The 20735-nt window shown below is 41.2% G+C and overlaps 1 protein-coding gene across 1 annotated transcript in view; it reads right to left on the minus strand.

Annotated features, from left to right (window-relative positions):
• Positions 1–1176: 1176 nt before the first annotated feature.
• ABCC5 (ATP-binding cassette, sub-family C (CFTR/MRP), member 5) overlaps positions 1177–20735 on the minus strand; it is a 30341-nt gene continuing 10782 nt past the window's right edge. The window contains exons 9-28 of the mRNA XM_009072051.1: positions 20208–20558; positions 18694–18765; positions 18443–18567; positions 17743–17815; positions 16972–17175; positions 16186–16329; positions 14323–14425; positions 13446–13630; positions 12306–12452; positions 11831–11960; positions 11127–11280; positions 10875–11003; positions 9340–9526; positions 8068–8157; positions 5657–5846; positions 4805–4964; positions 4298–4376; positions 3600–3713; positions 2390–2554; positions 1177–1664 (exon numbers count right to left, since the gene is read on the minus strand). Coding sequence (XP_009070299.1) covers positions 1563–1664; positions 2390–2554; positions 3600–3713; positions 4298–4376; positions 4805–4964; positions 5657–5846; positions 8068–8157; positions 9340–9526; positions 10875–11003; positions 11127–11280; positions 11831–11960; positions 12306–12452; positions 13446–13630; positions 14323–14425; positions 16186–16329; positions 16972–17175; positions 17743–17815; positions 18443–18567; positions 18694–18765; positions 20208–20558 — 2904 coding nt within the window. The 3' untranslated portion in view covers positions 1177–1562. The remainder of the gene's footprint in view (positions 1665–2389; positions 2555–3599; positions 3714–4297; positions 4377–4804; positions 4965–5656; positions 5847–8067; positions 8158–9339; positions 9527–10874; positions 11004–11126; positions 11281–11830; positions 11961–12305; positions 12453–13445; positions 13631–14322; positions 14426–16185; positions 16330–16971; positions 17176–17742; positions 17816–18442; positions 18568–18693; positions 18766–20207; positions 20559–20735) is intronic.

Raw genomic sequence — 20735 nt, forward strand, 5'->3', positions numbered from 1 at the left:
CTGAAGAAAGAAAGATCAGACTGTGGTGAAAAAAAAAAAAGCCTGCAAACTTGTCCCCCAGGGCTCAAAAAGGTGAGAAGTTATTTATGTGCCTAAGACAAACCACTTAAGCCAATAAAATTTACAAAACCCAAAATAGTTTTATTTACTTTTCAGATTTCTGCCTCAATGAGACATTTTGCAAACATGCTAAGGCTACAAAATGTCCAAGTTGACAAAGACATGCAACGCTGACCATTCAATAAGTCACGGCTATTATAGGAGCGACCGTGTCCCCCTGGGCCACAAAAAACAGGGATGGTGTACAGTGATCATGGCAACGCACTACGCAGGACCCAGTAACCTGAGGTAGGTCATTTACAGTAAGAAAACAATGTCCTACACCAGTGTTACATCCTGATCAACAGGAACCTGTTTAAGGTTCCAGAAGATGTGGGGTCGAGGACTGCTTCCTTAACAAGTGTGCAATAAAGAAACAGGAAATATTGATGTTGTTTAATCTTAGTATAAGTGAGCAGAACAGAGTTAGTGTTACCCATGCCAGTGAAAGCCAACCTAAACCTCTGAGGAGTGTTAGCAGCTTCAAGTTAAAGGAGTCAGTCAGCTGAAGCAACTCTGAAAAGGCTTTCCTGCTAGCATACTGGGTATGATTTGAACCTTATGATTAATTTGTTACAGATCATTCCACGAACAGTTAGTTTTTGGTTGTGTTAGATCAGCGAAGCAGGAAGAGCTTGGGCTTGCTTGCATTAAAATAAACTCTGCTGATACAGTAAGAAAATACTGTGTCAGGACACTGAGAAAATACAAGGCCTTAATGTGACCCAGGAGTGGTTCCCCACTCGGATCACAGAAAACCCTGCTTTGGAAAAGCATCATGGGAAGCAGCAGCTGCTGCCGTGGTGAACATTAGCGATGCTCCAAATAGCTTTGATAAATTACAATGCAATAGTTACACCACAGAGCTCTTCTCTGCTGCGCTAGACAAAGGTGTGACAATAAAGGACACTATTGCAAAGCTTCACTTCCACTCAGACACGCAGAAAATCCGGCACTAGGAAAAGACAAACTGTAAAAGACAGTGGATGATACACTGTCTGATACAGCCTGATAACAAAGCCAGATCTCTGGTACCATAAACTGTACAAAAATGATAGAAAAGAATATGCACTGTTATTAATACAGTGCTTATTTTAATATAAAATAAACAGCTTACATTTCCACTGTAAATATAGGCTATATACAGAATTATGTATAGATATAGCTACATGTATAAAGCTTCATTATAGGCCTCTGATACATTTATAACTATGGCTCCCTGAGCCATTTGTAGAGTGCATTTAATAACAAAAAAATTAGTAATATGGAATAAATACAATAATAAAAACATGAAGAGTTCTTTCTGACATGATTTTAAAAACTCTGGCTTGACACATTGTGCTAAAAATTAAAAGATGAAAAAGGCAATAATCTGCTTTGAGGAGAAGGAGGAGGAGGAAGAGCTGGCCTGCCACAGGCAGGGAACATAGCTCTCCAAAATTAAAGTGACTTTGCCCTGAATTTTAGCCCTTGACAGCAACCTTGTTCTCTGCAGCAGCAAACATAGCATAGAAGCGCGAGTTCTCGTTGGCCAGAAGGGCAGTCGGTGTGTCGAATTCCACTACCTAAAAAGCAAACAAGGCAGGTAAAGTATGTCAGTAAAATCTAGCAGAAAATGGATTCCCACCCCCTGGACTTGTGACACAATAATAAAGCATCAAAAACACAGCATTCATCTTTAGATGAGACACCAGGCAGCGAAAGCATGTGCATTTACAGATACATACTGCAACCTGGAATGCTTCAAACTGCCTCAACACTGAAACTAATCTGCAGGAATACTAGATAGATTTTGTGCTGTATATCATACATCAACCTAGATAGGGAAGGCAAAAGCCCATAGCATCTATCTTTAACAGCCTTGTCCAATGTTCCTGCTTTTGATTTAACTGTTTATGGCTCCCAAATGGAAGTTTGAAAAATAGGAACAGTATCTGTCACAGGCTTGCTTGATGGCACAGGGCTTTATGCAATTAATGGGAAACTGCCACTGTGCACCAGCAGAGATGTTTTTGCTATTACCCATCTCAGAAGTAACATACAAAGCCAGTTTTTACAACACTTTGAAAGACAGATGATTATGCTATGGTACTTTCTAGGAGTGTGAAAGAAATTTTCCCCTCTTGTCAGTCAGACAGTAACTGACGGTTATTATTTTATTATTGCCAAGGATGTGAATGAACACAGGATTTTCTACCCTGCAATGCTAGCAGTTCCTTCAGTTCAGCCTGTACATGTGGCACCACCAGACTGCAACAGGAACCCAAGCCACAGAAGCCTTTTTGCTTACCTGTCCTTGTGTTAGCACCATGATCCGATCACAGCCCAGTACTGTGTGCAGGCGATGAGCAATTGTTAACATAGTGCAGTCTGCAAATGCGCCTCTGATGGTCTCTTGAATCAGTAAGTCTGTCTCAGTGTCCATAGCAGCTGTTGCTTCATCCAGTATCAGTATCTGAAAGCAGCACAGAACCCTGGATGTTACCCATAGTCATGACTTCCCTCCCTGAACATAAAAACAGAGCAGACAGAATTGCTGTGGCCAAGAGTCGTCACAACTGGCAATCCTTACAGGGTTGTGTCACAAAGGCAGTTTTTATAAGCACCCTTTCAGTTTTCTTTAGGTAATTGCCTTCAAAGTTATCCTACGGATCACACTTGCATTCTATGGTCACATCCTACAGCTATATCTGGGTTCTGACCTGGGCCTCAAGTTTCCACTACTTTCAGTTTTACATTCAGCAAATGAATCTCAAGTATAAATTTTACTGGTAAATTAATTTGACACATCCTTGGTGGCAACATTCCTTCTGGAATGAGTCAATACCAACTGTGCTTACGAGCTTTCTTACGCTGGAGAGAACTGCCCTTCCTCTCAGACATAAGCTGGTTTGGAGTGGTGTTTTGTCAAAGCTAAACTGGACTTCCTTTGTGCAAGTAACTTCTGCTGAGCAGTCTGGCTTTAAAAGCAGATGCAGAGTGAACCTTAAAATATTATGGTATGCCATGTTTAAGAAAAAAGGATGTTAGAATCAGAATCCTGGCCAATCTCAATCCAAAAATCCTTTCTCACTGTAATTGTTTGTCTTCTATTCCTGCTAAACCTTGCACTTTGCTGTCATAGCATGGTCCCAAATTCCACTTGGAGACCGTATTTTAGTGGAGCACCACGTAGAAGGAAAAAATTTGGCTGACATTCACAAAAAGGTGGAAGAAGGAAAGAATTTGATGCTCAACAGTAACAGGATGATCTGAATAAACAATTGGGCCAGTCTGACACACTGTAATTAACACTAACAAGCAATGCCTTTCCAACAGCAGGACATTACAGCAGTTAGCAGCTGGCTACAGATGCCTTCCCAGTTGTTCTAACCCTACACCTCTCTGGATTGCAGTAATAATTGGTGTGATTCCAGATAGAAATAATCTGATACAAAAAAAGGCTTGTTCAATCCTATCAGTTTGATATCTGCAGCTATTTCTCTCACTGTTGTGCTCACCTTGCAACGACGCAGTAGAGCTCTAGCTATACACAGTAACTGTCTCTCTCCAACAGAAAAGTTTTCCCCATTTTCCATCACTTCCGAATCAAGTTTCATAGGCAGCTGTGCAACCTGTGTGGGAAAGAAGAGATAAAAATCTTAGAGTGTTGAACAAAATCATAGAAACATGAATACAGACCTCCTGACAATCTGTCACCAAGAGAATAGAGGGAACCTAGTCCCTGCAGGAATTCCTGCAGCCTGTGTGTTCCATAGCCATATGTGCCACTTGACTTACAAGAAAAAGAAGTGATGCCATGGCAGTGAGGCTTGTTGCAGAGGGCCTTGCAAAAGACAGGGTTTCAGTATAAATGTGCACATGGCATGTACACTCACAAATGTAAATGCAGCATGAACACCTAAGGCACATACAGAAAAATAACACTTGAAGTGTAAAAATGTCACTGGAAATTTTTTAACACCCTGTGATGAATCAGCACTGTGCTATGCTATATGCTAACAAAGTACACACAGAATATGGCATGTCCTCAAAAAAAAATAAAAATCAGTCTCAAAATTGGAGGAAAAAAGAAAAAAATCACTCAAAGCATCAACAACAAGGGGAAAATGCAAAGAAAAACACTTCTGAAGTATCTACTAAGAGAACATCTAGGTTTGGAAGTCAAATACAGACTTGCAGGGCACATAATACTTACACATTCCTTCATGTGAGTCCTTTCCAAAGCAGCCCAGATTTGTTCCTCACTGTACTGATTGAAAGGATCCAAGTTCGATCTAGAAGGGGAAGCAGAAGACAACCAGAATCTTTACTCAGCAATGAACAGCAAACCAGCAGTGTGCTAATTCATCCAGACAGCTGATTCTCATCTAGCCTTCCACTGACAGAATTTCCTTGCCAAAGAAGTCAGATGCTCCCAGCACACTGGGGTTTACAGGAGCCAAAGAACCAGAGTGGAGATGGAAAACAAAGACAGAAAAACTTCAATCAAACCTAAAGGGAAAGCAAGACTTCCAGATGGGATGATCACACCCAGTGCTGCACTGGGCCAGCTAAAATCATTCAGCTGTGCTTTTTTTTTGTTTCAAAACCCGAACAGAAGCTGGGATGCCTGAGAGCTAACACCTCACCAAGCACTTATTTGAGTTCAGGTATAAGCTGGTAGACTGCTCAGTCCTTCTTGCCTTCTGATGGTCTCACTAACCTCACAGTGCCACTGAACAGCACAGGTTCCTGAGGGATTATGGAGAGTTTGCTGCGAAGATCTGCCAAACCAATGTCATTTATTTTCACTCCATCAATTTTAATGCAGCCTCCAGACAGTTCAACAAGACGAAAGAGTGCCATTCCAAGGGAAGACTTCCCTAAAAAGGAGATGGGAAAAGTAATACTGGTGTTTCTACAGAGTCATAGCAGTCTTCAAATGAAAAAGACTCTTAAAAACTGTCCATGTGTAAGAAAAGTACCATAAAGTCCTGGCAAGCAATGCTGGGGTTCAGCATTTAAAATTCTCAGTAATTGCAGGGGCAGCTCCTAATCTCTCCTTACAGAAGCCACCCCACCCCCACTGCCAAAACCCTGCCATGAAAACCCAATACAGCAATATTAACTGTTTATTTAGAATTTACATTCTGGAGTTGATTTGAGTCACCTCACAAACAGAGGCTTTGATTCTTCACATTACTGACTTCCAGGATAGCTTAGAGCCAAACCTGGCTGCAGCATCAGTACAAAAGGCTTTCAAGAAAGCCAGGTAAGCTACAATGAGCATGTTGTAGGTAACACTCTGTTGGTAAGTGGTTTGGGGTGTTAAACATGATTAACACACTGGCTCAGGCATAGCAGAAGATCCCTCTGCTTTAAGTGGAAATTTATTTTCACTATGGTTTACAGGGATCTCGTTAATGTACACACATGAACAGAATCCCACCACTGAGTCTGCTAGACCACTCCTGTGCAACCAACAGTTTACTCAAACACAGAGGAGGACCAATATGACTGCACCAACCTATCCTGTAAAAGTAGTGATTTAACTCTGCTTAGTGTTTTTCCTTACCTGAGCCTGTCCTTCCCACAATGCCAATCTTTTCCTTTGGTTTGATGGTAAAGGACACTTTTTTAAGTACCAGAGGGAGGTTCTCTCGGTAGCGCATCTCTGCATTCTCAAACACAACTTCACCTTCCTGTGGCCAGTCCAGGGGAGGAGTTTTATTCTTAATTCGAGCAGGAGCTTCCAGAGAAAGTGTCTTCAAGAAATAATAGAAAAATTCAATTTCCAGTAAACAGAATACCAGAAAGGAAAATTATCAGCTGCAGCTTTCAGGAGGAGTTCTTGCCTGGCAGACTCAGCCCATATCAGTTTATGGCAGTTTCATGATGAGCTGTTTGGCTGGACAGGTGCCCAGTGGTTCAGAAGTTTGCTGTGATACACTGATCACACTTATTCCCCTCCTGTTGCCTCAATAATTACAGTGGTCCTTCTATACAACAATGCTTTTCATCAATGGAATTCAAAATGTATTTTAGGCCTATTATTTATCAGCACAATCCTATTGTATTTTGCAGTACTCCACAGAGTGGATACAAAATCTACTGCATTTCAATGCCTCATTTGCTATGCCATGTCAGGGCCACCTCTGATTCCAACACAGAAGTGCCCAAGTGACATGTTGTACAAATGCCACCCTCTTCCCTCTCCTCCTCGTGTTCCCCTGTCCTGTTAAATCACTGAGTCAGTCAGGCCCCTTTCAGCTTGCTCACTTCTGCTGTTTTACTCTGCCCCATAAATAGGTCCCTCATTGAGCAGTTCACAGATTAAATAGAAAAGCAGAACCTCTGAAAGCCAATCCCAAACCTTTATAGCATGTTTAGAGTGAAGCCAAGGTCACTTTACCATATTTGGCACAAGCAGCTTCAAACAATGGCAGAAATCCTGTGCTGGGATTCACCTCATGTAACTTACAAAGTCGAATCTCCAACTGAACCAGGCCCTGACAGCTCCTTTATAGTCTCAACAAAGAAAGAGATCTCTCTCTACAAACACTATAAAATAGCATTTCTGGAGTGTGATTTTTCTCATTCTAATATAAATACTTAGAACAGGTAATAAATTGTCCTCTGGAGATACCCATTTCCTACACTGACCATTAAAGAGATCCCACAGGGACTGTGTCAATCATGGACATCTGCAACATCTAGTTAGATTAATTGCACCCCAAGGGTTTGGCAAAAACAGTGATCTGCTACAATAGTGCTCCAATTCTTTGAGCTTGGTGCTTGTAACAGCAGCCTCAGAGTCTGCACTGAAAAAAACCTTGGTAATACACCTGCACGGTGTTCCACTGCTCACCCACCCCTGCACTTCAGCTTTAAATTATTTTTACAGTTTCAGAATAAAAATGGCTGACTAGAGATCCAAATAATCACAGATAGTTTTGCTTAATAGTGATATAAAATGATAGACATAAATTTTAAAAAACCCAAACAACAGCCTACAACTGTAGGTTTTGCCACTGAAGGTCTGACAGTGATAAACTAATTTCAGCCCCAAATACCAGGCAGTATTTGGCACAGTTGTCAGCTTCTGTTGCCACCAAATCTCCCATACACAGAAATTTCCTGCTTAGATGCCACAAGAGGATTTATTTATTTTAACTGGGGGAAGGGGCAGGGTTTTCTTTCTCTTCAGATTAAATCCACGGGCTAAAAATATTCTACAAATATCAACTACTAAATAGTTACCAAATAGATATATTTATCTCCCTCTGAAGTTCACAGGCAACAGTAAGTAAAAAAACCTTTCCCCTCACAAACCAGACCCAGTAGAAATCTTTCTCCTGGCTACATATTCCCCGTTGACCTATGCTCAGTTCTGTACACACAAATCCTAGTTACAAAGAAAGGGTTAGAGATAATTGGAACAGCTTGCTAAGCATTTAGTCTGGCATATTTCTCATGTTTAGCCAAGCACGTTTGTCATGTTTGCAGTAAGAGCAATTCCTTGACTTTTCAAGCATATAAAAATATGTTACATAAGACAGCTGTGGAAAAAAGTATGATTATTAAGATGAAGCAGAATTGCATGTAGATAAAGTAACCAACTGTTGTGTGTTGAAATGAAGGAGTTCTGTTAGGTCTGGAATGAAGGATGCCAGAACACCATCCTTTTGCTGTAAAATGTTGTTTTGAATACCCAGTTACTCCTTTCACGCACTCTACTCTTTACTGAGAGTATCAGGAAACTTTCAATATCCTTAAGTAACTCCAGTGATGCCTGTAAGCTTAGACACCTACCAGCTCTTGGGCCATTCACCCCACCATGCTGCATAAAACAAACTCACTCTGCAGCACTGCAGTACAGGCATTAATGCCCTTACACACTCTGTACTGAGCCAGACTATGGCTGACATCAGCAACATAACAAGCAAGAAATTTCCCAACAGGCAGCTGAATACATTACAGTCCTACCTTGATATAGTGGTCAATCCTCTCCACCGAGGTGAAGCGAGCTTCTGTCTCTGAAGCAAGTCTGACTGTAAACTGGAATAACCCTGTCAACTGAAGAGATGAAAGAAAACAAAGACAGGTTTTTAGAAAGCTGTGATTTAGTACTGAATTAAGAGATGCACCTAATGGATAGTGTGGCCAGCAGGAACAGGGCAGTGACCATCCCCCTGTACTGGGCACTGCTGAGGCATCTCAAATCCTGCATTCAGTTTTGGAGCTCTCACTACAAGACAGACAGTGAGGGGCTGGAGCATGTCCAGAGAAGGGCAATGGAGCTGGGGAAGGGTCTGGAGCACAAGTCCTGTGAGAAGTAGCTGAGGGAGCCAAGGGTGTTTAGCCTGGAGAAAAGAAGGTTTGGGCATGACCTTACCATTCTCCACAACTACCTGAAAGGAGGTAGCTTAGGAAGGTTTAGATTGGGTATTAGGAAATATTTCTTCACTGAAAGGGTTGCCAAGCACTTGAACAGGCTACCCAGGGAAGTGGTGGAGTCACCAGTCCTGGAGAGATTTAAAAGAGGTGTACATGTGGCACTTGGGGACATGTTTGAGGGTGGGCTTGGCAGTACTGGCACAACAGTTGGACTTGACGAGCTTTGAGGTCTTTTCCAACCTAAATGACTCCAATATTTGATACAAGTACTCTTGGTACTGGGTACCATACAGCTAAGGTGTTCAAGGTAAGTTACTTTAATAGTTATTTTAAAATAACCATAATTTCTGACCCGCTTTTGAAGCCAGCAGCTCAGAAACGTTTCACAAAAGAAACAGCTGCCTAAGTTTTGTAATGTCACTTTACTACCACGAGAAGGCAGAAGAGGCCAAAGAGCAGCTCCAAGCAGCGCTCTGTGTCCTGCAGCCTCTCCGACCCAGCGCTGGATGCTGTTTGCTGGGACATCCCGCAGGCAGTATTTAAGACATCAATTCGGCAGATGTCTGATGTACTATCAATCTCTGGAAATACCCAGGAAAATTGCTATTTTCAGCATATGCCTCAAACAGTTTCTGCTTCATTTAAAAACAGCCTTCAGCACTCAGCTCCCCAGAATTTGTAGTTTGGCTGCTGACTAAAGGTCCTAACTCTGAATTGCTTTCCCCTCCATTACCCAAAGAGGTAACAGCACATTTTTTCCATTGTAGTGCACTAAAGAAAGTTCTCGATGATGTGTTTCTTTTCCTTTTTAGCAATATCTACACTAAATGAGAAAATATCACAGTATGTGGACACACTGACCTGCACAGCATATGAGATAGCCAGCCCAGCATAGGCAGGAGGGATCTGGCCATGCATTAAGACAATCATAAGGCCAGTGGTTGTGATAAGAGCAATGCTGATAATGTCCAGCCGCACAGCCAGCCAGCGCATCGCACAGCTGAACAGGTAAAACGGTGCCTGATTGTCATCCAGCAGCTCCTGGTACCTGAAACAAATGCAGGAAAAGTTAGTAGATTACATGAGTCTGATGTTCCACAAACAGCAAAGCTACTTAAACCCCTGTTCCAGAATCAGAAATCAGGGTGGGAAGACTCATCACTGACAAAGTCTCACACTGGGCCATGGAAAGCAGATTTACAAACTTTCCTGACTTAGCTCAAACTCTCAAAAGTAAAATCACTAAGTCTCTGTGTACAGCAATGAATTATACTGGGTGAATCAAAATCAGAGACATTACAGGGGAACATTCAATCACAACTTCACCTATGCAAGACCTTCCAGAACATGCTCAATGGCTACAAATTCCACCATGGGTAACAGCAGCCGTGCATCAGAATACGTGTTATTTTATACACAAGAGAAAAAGTAGAGTAAGTTTTGATAGGACTGGTGACACCAACTAAAATGTATCAATAACCACGTAATTTACAATCCTGACACTGCAGAGCTGAGTAGGTATATTTAAGGAGAGACACTCGAGATTTACAAAGCTAGTAACTAGATTTTCTGATCATCCCCCTCAGTTCTATACCAATCGCTGTTGCACATGTGTGCACTGCCTTAGTGCTCTAGCAACCAGCAATGTTAAGGAACTCCTGTTTGCACCTCTGCAACCTCTCATCTAGGCTGGTGCAGCAGTGTCTTTCCAGAGCTTCTGTGGCAATTTTTCCTGTGTTCCCACACACTCTTGGTCTCATGACCTTGCACCTGCAAAATGCTGATAACTGTCACAGCAGGTTCTTATGGGAAGCAACTACCACTCACATGAGAAATGTTTTGTCATCCCTCACTAACATTTTGGTTTGCAAATTTTAGTTTATATTAGAGAAAACCAAGCACAGTGCATGAGAGGTTGATAATGATCACTGAAATCATTGATAAATGCTCTCCAATTACACATGTGCACAGAGACTATCAGCACATTGATACAAACACTGAGGTTTGGTTAGCCTGCCTGGAACAATGCTAATACCATCACCAGGGAAAAAACCAACAGTAAATATGAGTATGAACAGAACCTGTTGAAAAATAGAGACTATTAGGGAAAAGGTATGGCTAAAGAGTTGTCCTCACCATTACCATTGCCACCTGCTGCACTGCAGAGAACTCCAGAGGAGGGCATTCACCTGAGACCCTACCACTATTTTTCCCAGCTACTGGGAAGTTTTCCCTTACCCTTCTCGTTCTCCCTCATTTTCTCTCTGGAAAAGTAACTTTCACTCTCAGAACCAACGATGCTATCAGCTATAAACCCATAAATGAATCTTTCTGAATGTCAACATGTTGCACTCTGCTTCATGGTCCACCACTCTCAGATGGATATCTAGACTGACCTGTGCAGAAATTCCTGTCCTTTGTGGTAGGCATGGATTGTGGACAGACCCTGGATGCTAGATGTAATATGAGACAGGAATGGAGACTGTGTGATGTTGTCCAGACGCTTGAGCTCTCGAATAAAGACTCTGGAAGGAAAGAAGCACTTTAAGTGACATGCACAACCACCACATACCAACCACTACATTGCTGTATATGTATTTGAAAGTCAAAGTATCTGCACTTTTAGTCAAAGCAGCTGATGCACTTACCTAGACACAACGTGCAGAACTGTGAACAGGACTATGAGGGGCCCCACTGCCACCAGGAACCAGGGGAAAACCCCAGAAATTACTCCCACACAGAAGAACACAAGGATGACATTCTGGATGAACATTTCTGCTTGAAATGGCAAGCGAACATCAACTGGAAAAGATGGAGGGAAAAGAGTAAGATCTTGAGTACAGACAGCTAAAACAACCTACATAGAGCAATTCAGTCCAGCTGTGCATCACCACTGACAAGGACAGATTTCTCATGGCTTATTCAAATTAAAAATGTACATTTTCATTGGGGTGCTTTTATCTTCTGAGATGTTAGTCATCTTTCCAATTATTCCCATTTGCAGAAATAGCACTGATGGAACTCTGACCTAATTACAGCCTCTACTGCATATCAGCTTCACTCTTGATGCTCTAGGTGCTCCCTGCATTAACTGCTGAGAGCCCATGTGCAGCCTGTAGGTACAAAAGCAGCTGCACACTTTCTTCTTTATAAGTGAATGCATAGACCTGAGATGTCAGCTGCTTTCTAGAATCACAACCCAGGTGCCTCCCAGCTCCTGCTTGGTCTATTATAAGTACACACTTGGCAAGAGACATGATATGATCACACCAACAGCAAGAGACTGGAGAGCATTCAGGAGTTAACTGGGAAGTCTGAATGTGGGATTTACAGCGCATACAGTGAGAGATACCTTCATCCATGTCTTTGGAAAACCTGTTGAGAATCCTCCCAGTGGGCGTGGTGTCAAAGAACTTCATGGGGCTACGTAGAATCCGTAGGAAGAGCTCATCATGGAGCCTTGAGGATGCTCTGAGGGTTCCCTGACAATGCAGAAAACATTGCAGTGTTATGAAAGGGTGTTTGCCTTCCCGTCACTGCATCTCCTCTGGCCACCAAAACATTCTGCTCAGTTTCTCTCTTCAACCATAAGGGTTTTTTGCTGCATTCTGTGCTTCCAGCCAATGGGAGGAAGTTATTCATTTGGGCAGAAGTTTAGCAGAAAGCATGGTGCAGCCCCAAGAGCTGACTTATGGAAACCTCACAATCCATAATGACTTCCTCTGATTCAAAAGTCTCTCTTAGGAGATGACCAATGAACCACAGTGACAGCAATATGCAGAAGCAGAAGGAGAGCAGAGGATAATAAAACCAGCATTGGCACATACCTTTACAAAGACCACACCACGAACAGCTTTCAGGATCAACATAACTGCCATAGACAGTGCATAGATGCCAGCATAGTAATGCATGTGAGGGTTATCTTTCATACTGCTGCTTATGACAGTTTCATTTCCCAAAGTCACAGTGGTGTTCTGCAGAAAATTCAAGGTTTCAGTGGTTAGTTAAGACAAGGATTAAGCACATACACATTACACATGGTAGAATTTAACTGTCTTGTGTCCCCTTCCATCATATTTGATATTTCTTCTTTAAAGTACTTCAATGATCTTTGAATACTTCAGAAAGTTTTCCCTAGCAGAGATACCTGACTTGCAGATTTGTAGCCCTTGGCCTTTTTCCTACAACATATTTGAAAATGCTACTACAATACCTACTCTATTTGATTCTTCATCTCTCATTTCATGCTTATAATTTCTTGTATCCTTCTGAACAATGCCAGACACTTGCCTACCACCACTCCCATTACACAACAATATTCACCTTGGATAGGCTCAGTCTTCTTACCAAACACTGTTGTTGTTTTCTGACAGTACACAGTAAGTTCTTTATTGCCACAGTATGGTACATGCTCATTCTCTTTCATTTTTAATCTTTAAGGATGTTTAAGGACCTCATTGCTTATTTTAACATTGCTGCCCATCTGCACTTCATTATTTCGTCCCTGAGGTTAGTAGCCTTGCAGTTACATGTGAATCTTTAAATGCAACAAGATTTGAAATCAAAGCCCCTAGACTGGGAAAAAGCCCAAACCATCCCAGATCAGCAGAATCTTCAAAGCAATTCCCAAGTCATTTGACTTAAAGCTATATTTTAACAAGATTATCCTGTTAGATATAAGATCATGTTCAAACAAAAAAAACCCACTAAAATGATCTTGTGGCCCCTTTCACATTTCCACTTCCTTTTCTTAAGACTAACCAAGACAAGGAACAAGAGGGCAGTATAAAGCCACATAAGCTATTATATCTTTCTTATCACTGGAGCTCTCTTATTCTTGGAGATGAACTCTCTAGTGATATCATCTCCTGGGGAGCCCTAGAACTTAGATTAGAAAGCACCACTTGGCCTGGCAGAGCAACCCCTCTGCCCATTAGACACAAGAGAAGAAAAACTGTTTAACTTACTCCACTGCCTTGCTTGATCCAGAAACTCAGCCACCAGTTGCTAAAAGCTGTACTGCCCACGTTCAGCACAAACAGTGCCATGATAACAAGGAATGCAAAGGGGCCTCCAGCTGCCTGAATGTAGATACCATAAACAGACCAGGGGACAGAGCCTTTGCCTTTCTCTTCCAACTGTACCAACTGGCCTGTGAAACAGAGGAGGAAGAGGGTGTGAGGAAAAGAGCTGTTCCTTGAAACTCCTGTAAATTTGTGAACATAGACAAAATTAGCCATTTTTCAACTGCACAGAGTCGTGTCAGAAACACAGACATTACTTAATATGTAGAACTCAGTGGTTCAAAGAGTTTGTTTCAAAAGTCACTTTTCCTCTGCAGAATCATTTATGTCATGGTACATCTGAACAAGCAGCAGCAGCAGAGACTTAAATGTTGGGCTGGTTGCTTTTTAAACCCTGAAGTTCAGAGTTAACATTAAACAGAGAACTACAGAGGTCAAACCTTCCAATTCTTCATACATAAATGCCATGTCCTGCCTGAGTGCCAAGCTATACACACTGCCCTCTTAGGACAGGAGGGAGAGGTGATGTGGGAGACAGGGCACTACCAGCTCCTTTGTGCTGATGGCATCTGACCCACAACAGCCTAATTGAACTTGTACAGGCACCCATATTTAATTAACATTGTATAGGCACCCACATTTAATCAATTCATGAATGTTCTTTGCCCACTGCCTCTGTCCTATCAACTCTGCTGAGTGATTAGAATTGAGACAGCTTTCAAAACCCGAGAGGTACATTCACGATACACTCTGAAAGTAAATGCTTTGAGCTTATAGGAGTACAAAATAATTACAGCCAGAAATCTGATTACATAGTTACCCTCTTCCTTCTTTACAACTTTCTCCTTCTTCACAGACCCTGTTTTGGTACTTTTATCCTGAGGTCTTTTCAGGGAATTGTTTGTGTTCTTCTTTATATTAATCTGTGGGAAAACAATGACACTAAACATATCGGAGTAATTTGCTTTGACATTTTAATATCTGAACCCAAACTTTTAATAAGCTGCATCCTAAGGACAAAGGCTTTCAATAGCTCAGCATTCATGTCAAAGAAGAAATTAACTTGGCTGTTACTAAGGATGACTGTCAGCTCTGGTGGATTAAGTTCTCCTCCTGTATTAACCTGAACTGCTACCAACCTGTACTGGTAGTGTGCAAGGTTAATTTCCAGAATCAGTGACATCCTGAGTGTACATGTAGAGGAAGGACACCTACTTTTGAGAGAAAGATACAATCCCCTGACCCTTGTAAAAGTAATTCAAAATTTTATTAAGAGGCTTTTTTCCCTCAAACACCCTAGTACTTCAGAGATATTGCATGAGAGCTGACTCAGAACAAAGTCAGGTTAACTTATCTTCCAGAAATCAAATGTCCAAACACTAAACTGGACACATGAGCACTGTTCTAAACCCAGACATCATCTCACAAATGGAAGTTACCACCTGTTCAAAGACAGTCTAAATTAACAGAAACCTCCTACACACCACCTTCAGGGTCATCTTCCCACACTTTATGTGAGAATCATCATCTCACACTTCAAACTACACAGAGTCTAACTTCATCATCCATTCCTTCTTATCCCATAGGGAATGCAAATTAATGTTCCTTCCATAAGCTATTGTTTACAGAGAGGCACTGAAGGTCAGCCAAGCACGCAGACTGCAGAACCTCTTGTTAACTGCCATTACATTAATCTTAAAATGGCAGCACTATAATCTTCATGCCTCAAAGGACAGGCAGAGTAATGCATTCCATTCTTCTGCTTCTTTCACTAACATCTCCCAGAAGAATCTTTCACCAAGCACCTTCTGTATCTATGTTTCTCTTAATGCTTCCTTCTCAGAAACTTGTTATCTTTAAAAGTCTGCAACTTGTGAATAAGGAGCCTCTCATGTCTTTACAAATGAACTGCTGATCTACTTTTAATCTCTGCTTACTAAGAGAAAACCACACGAAACTTAGAGAAATAAATTATTATAAAACAAAAAGCAAAGTTCCTCACTCCAAAGAATAACTTCAGGAAACAAAGAGAAGGGTAGGAAAGATTAAATTGCTGAAAATTTAAATGCTTGTTGTACTGAATGCCTCTTGTTATTTTCTACATTTACATTTTTTGCACCAACGAAAATAAGAGAGCACATATCCAAGTTGGCACTTACAGACTTTTTTTATAACGGAAGTAGTGTCAAGCCACAATTATTTTCCTCAAAAGCCCCCAAAATATAGAATTTTCAGTTACATCTCCAAAATACTGTCAGATCTAACTTTTGACAAGTTGTGTCACTTTTGCTGTGCCTCAGTCACGCCCTATTGAAAAAGTACTAACAAGCCAGTAAGAATTTTTCAGACAAAGGTTGTTCAGGTCTATGCTAATTTGGAGGCAAATTCAGGAGTGGGGTGTACAACAAGAGAGAAGCTTCCTGCTCTGAGCATCACCAGGGGAGACACTACGTTATTTTCATGACCAACTCATGAGCTTGTTGGCAGAGTTGGTATATACTGGTATACCCTCCCTAAATACAGTGACTGCAAACACCAAGTGAAGCACAGATTATTCTATAGGAAACCTATTGGTCAGATCAACACATGCAAAGCCATTTTCCAAGTCTTCCAACTACGTCACTTGGTTCATCTCATCAGAATAACCAACAATCAGAGCACTTTAAAATAAACAATCAAGTACCTCAATGTGTGGTGTTTCTCCCAGCTGTAGACTATTGAAAATAGTTGCATAATCCCCATTTAAATTCATCAGTTCCTCATGACTTCCTCGCTCAGTAATGCAGCCTTCTTTCATGAAGATCACTTCATCACAGTCAACAAGATACTGGAGAAAATGGCAGCAAGGACAAGTCTCTAGCATTATGTCTGATTATCACACTCCCACACAGTCCTTCAGTAATTTAGACACTTGCACACTACACACCTACTCCCACATAAGAGACATCTGATTTTCAAAGGTCCTGCTCTGACTAGAGCACCATGATCACTCACACTTCACAAATAAAAAGTTATGTTCTACTTAAACCAATCTCTTATGGAAGACACGATTCAAGATACTTAAACATTGCAAATACTGATAGACTATGTATTAATATTTCTGAACACAGACAAGGGCAAAAAATCTCAGATCCATCAATTCTGGTTTACTGACACAAAATCTAAGTGTTTTCTGATGCGATGAAATAGCTTTATAGCAAGTTAGCAAAAGTGGTTTTGAACATTTATTTCTCTGGCAAATTTTCTTTAGCCAGGTGTTACATCAGAGACTAAACAGCACTGGTATCAAATAAACAGTTACACTGTGCTCAGGGTACATTTGCAAACCTGGTTTGTAAATACAAACCACACACTCTATAGACAGACTTGTGCTGTCACAGGTCAGGGCATAGAAGTTTCCAGTATGAAGACAATTGATTAAACACCATTTTGAGAAAGTCCAAGAGAGAAAATATGAGAGATGCAGTACCTGAAGCTGGTGGGTGATGAAAAGGACAGTCTTTGACTTCAAGTGCTTCCTTATTGCACTGTTAAAAATGTGGTTTCCAACATGAGCATCTAAGGCACTGAGGGGATCATCAAGGATGTAAATGTCCCTGTCACTGTACAGGGCTCGAGCCAGACTGATTCTCTGACGTTGTCCTCCACTCAGGTTAGCTCCTCGTTCACCAATCTGCACAGAAGCACACAGTCATTATTTATTTCTACAGCACCATGCAACATAGAAACCCAGAGCTCAAGAGCTGACCAGGATGAAGCAGACTAACATTTATATTTATATATATAATATATATAGATATTCTGCCATAACATTATATATTAATGCATATATATGTTCTAGTTTAAGTGTCCACTTTGTGAAATGTGTTATACATTCAAAGTCAAGATTAATGAGCTTGAAATGTAGCAGTACTTGTTTTGCTTATTTTACTTTTTTTTTGTATTAGCATAGCCATGCTTTTTTCTTAGCTATTTTAAATCAAGTTCAAATAGGTCCTTAGTTTAAGGCAGCTAAATTTACAACACAATAAGAAATTCCTAAAATGTCAACATCTGAGTTCAAAACATGGTACAACTCTCAACAGTCCAGGGCCTGCACAGATAAGCTCAGATCAAGAAGGTGCATTCAACAGCTTGGCTCATATGCACCCCAGACTGATGTACCCTCACTCCAGTCTAGTCTGCCAAAACAAAACTCTTCCCCATCCACTCATTAGCTTAGTATAAGCAAAATACATACCTCTGTCAGGTCCCCATTTGGCAGGATGGCTAGGTCAGGCCTTAGACAGCAACCATTCAGCACCGTATTGTACCTGCAGAACAATTAGACAGATAATAAGAACAACTAGATAAATAGGAAGAACACTAGTTTCTCCCCAACTATTTAGGTAATACAGCATTATCTCACTTTCTATACTAATAGCACACATTCCAGCAGCCTAAAACAAGTCATCTGCCTTGGATTCCCAGGAGGAAACCAAGGACAATAATTACTTCAGAAGTATTATGAGGGTAAGGAGGCAATTTCTTTCAGGGATAGCTGGCACAGGCCACAGGAAAGGTCCCACGGGGAGGAGGGTCATGGAAGATGTGAGTACATTGCAAACAGCAGTTGTTGTGTTTAAAGAGGGCAAGGCCAGGACAGCAAGAGCAAATGCCATTTCAATGCTGCTCCACAGCAGTTGCTAAAAACAGAGGTCAGGCAGCACTCCAGCATGAGGTAAAGCCCCACTGCAAATCAGCAATGAGAGGCACACTGACAGCCATCAGCCACAGTGACCATGTGCAAGAAAGGGAGGCTCCTAAATGAAATCTAGAGGACACTCAAAGAGACTCCTGAAGGATACATAGGCTCTATGTGTACTCTGCATCAAATTTTTCCCACACTTGGGCCAAGAATTACTAAGCTCTCATGAAAATCAGCAAACAGTCTGACAAACCTTTCTTCATCATATTCTTTGCCAAAAAGAATGTTGTCCCGAAGTGTGGCATTGAGAATCCAAGCCTGCTGGGCCACATAGGCAAATGTTCCACTCACTGCTATGCTACCCTCCAACAGGGTCATCTGCAATTACAAAAGAATTGTGAAGTTATGCTATTCCATGTTTAGAACAGACTTCATTCTACAGAGTACAAGTAAGCGAAATAGGAGATACAAAAAAGCAAAAGTAGTCAAAAGATAATTTCTCACCTGTCCTAAAATGGCTGAGATAAGTGAAGTTTTTCCACTCCCCACACTGCCACAAATTCCAACAAGTTTTCCCTAGACAGAAAAAAAATAAAATGTATGGCACTCATTTCTTACACTCTCTATCCCTTTCAGAATTTGGACCACCTTTAGTACCTCTGAGAGGACAGCTGGACATTAATGACAGCTGAAAGGGAACATAAAAGACAAAAAAGCAAAAAAGTCAGCATTTTATCTCTCAAATAGCATGGAGTGAACGTTATTTCACAGTGAAGTAAAACTGAAATCAACTCCACAGATAAAAATTAATTTATTTGAAGACCAGCTTCCCTCTGGCCAGGCCTGATACAGCCACAGAGAATGCTGGACTCAAGCAAAAGCAGCAAGGCCTGACTGAATAGAATGCACTAAGATGCTTTTGAAAGTAGTAAGGAAAGAAATGAAGTAAGTCTGAAAGAAAAGCAGAATTTAGCATATATGGATCCAGAAAAACTCCTTGCCTATGATATCCAATTTGCTAAGGAACATTTTCCAAGAAAAGGATGGGTGGGATGATACCCATATTAAAAATTAATTTATCAAAACTATCTTTGTTGCTTTTGTGGAAAGGTAAAGTGGACAAAGAAAGTATGCAGCCACTTTTGGAACACACTGCTGGGCTCCTCTCATTTGAAACTTCTGACAAAAAACTGGCCTTTACATGTTCAAGTGACTGTGTATTCCTTTTTTGAGGCAATTTTTTTAACTATATGCATTCTTCTCAGAAGCTTAAAACATAGGGGGTTTATAGATTAGAATAGTTTAAACTATCCTTCTATTCACATGACTATATAAGACAATTTAACCATAAATGTCTTGATAAATGTTTGCATCCCATTACTACCACATCCAGCTGTCAGAGTGCAAGGCTTTTGTCTTTGTAGATGATGTCATGTATTAGTCTCAATGATTTTTCTTTGACATTTTACATGCTTTTACCTCTCTTGGAAGAAGGACTCCAAATTCTTCTAAATTCTTGAAAATTTGTGACTGTACAAAACAATCTCAAGGAAGAAAATTGCATGTTCTTCAATGAAAAGCACTGTTATGCTCCATTGGAACAACTAATCACCTAAACTGTTCACCTAGAGTATAGCTGAAGCCCTGCAAAATTATCACACAGCTGCAGGAACACACTGTCCACCAATACCACACTGGTACCCCTGCTGCCCTGCAGATTCTTCAAGCTCCGTGGCTCACACACTGTACCGAGAGCCACAAACCCCTCAGTTGGATGTGGAAGCTATACAACCTGATCTTATTTCACAGGCTGTTTGCAAAGATCTAGTTTGCTAAAATGGCACAGCTGTTTACAGCAAGATCAGACACTGCATCCTGGAAACTGCAGTTGCTATGGATATTACAGGAGTGCACAAAAGCAATATGCTCCATTTCATGCAAAAACCACACAGCACTCTATTCCACGGGACAGTGAAAATGAGGCCTCTTGAAAGCTCAGATTTCCTTTCTTCTCTTACCTTTTCTATCTCCAAGTCAATGTTGTAGAGAGTCCTCTGTAGCCGAAGGCTGACCAGGTGGATGATTTTGTGTTCCTCTTCGGGGCTATGATGGTCATCACTGTCCACTAGAAGATGGCCCTTCTGCTCTGCCAGCACAGCTTGCTGTCCCTCATTCTGTAGCTTCATTTTCTCTTTCTTGGCCTTGGTGACTTTCTTGTCTTTTTTCACTTTGGGGGTCAACTTTGGTGAGCTCTGGACGCTGGCGTGGGAGAAGTCCCAAGCCAAGGTAGCATTTTTCACCTCTATCGCGGTGTGAGGATTGGCTGGTTTTTTCTTTATCATATGAACCTCTTCCATTAGAAATAAACTCTGATAGGAGTTGTGAGAGAGGTGTAAAGATGAGACACCTGATCAAGACTGGGAGACAAGCCTACGGCACACTCACGCAGCAAAACACATCAGGCTATATAGTAGGAGGAAGCTGAAGAGCAAAAGGTAGCTCATTAGTGTAAACTAACTCCAGGTCTGCTAAGTGGCTGGGGCATT

Source organism: Acanthisitta chloris, unplaced genomic scaffold, assembly GCF_000695815.1.
Source record: "Acanthisitta chloris isolate BGI_N310 unplaced genomic scaffold, ASM69581v1 scaffold2003, whole genome shotgun sequence".
Lineage (NCBI taxonomy): Eukaryota > Metazoa > Chordata > Aves > Passeriformes > Acanthisittidae > Acanthisitta > Acanthisitta chloris.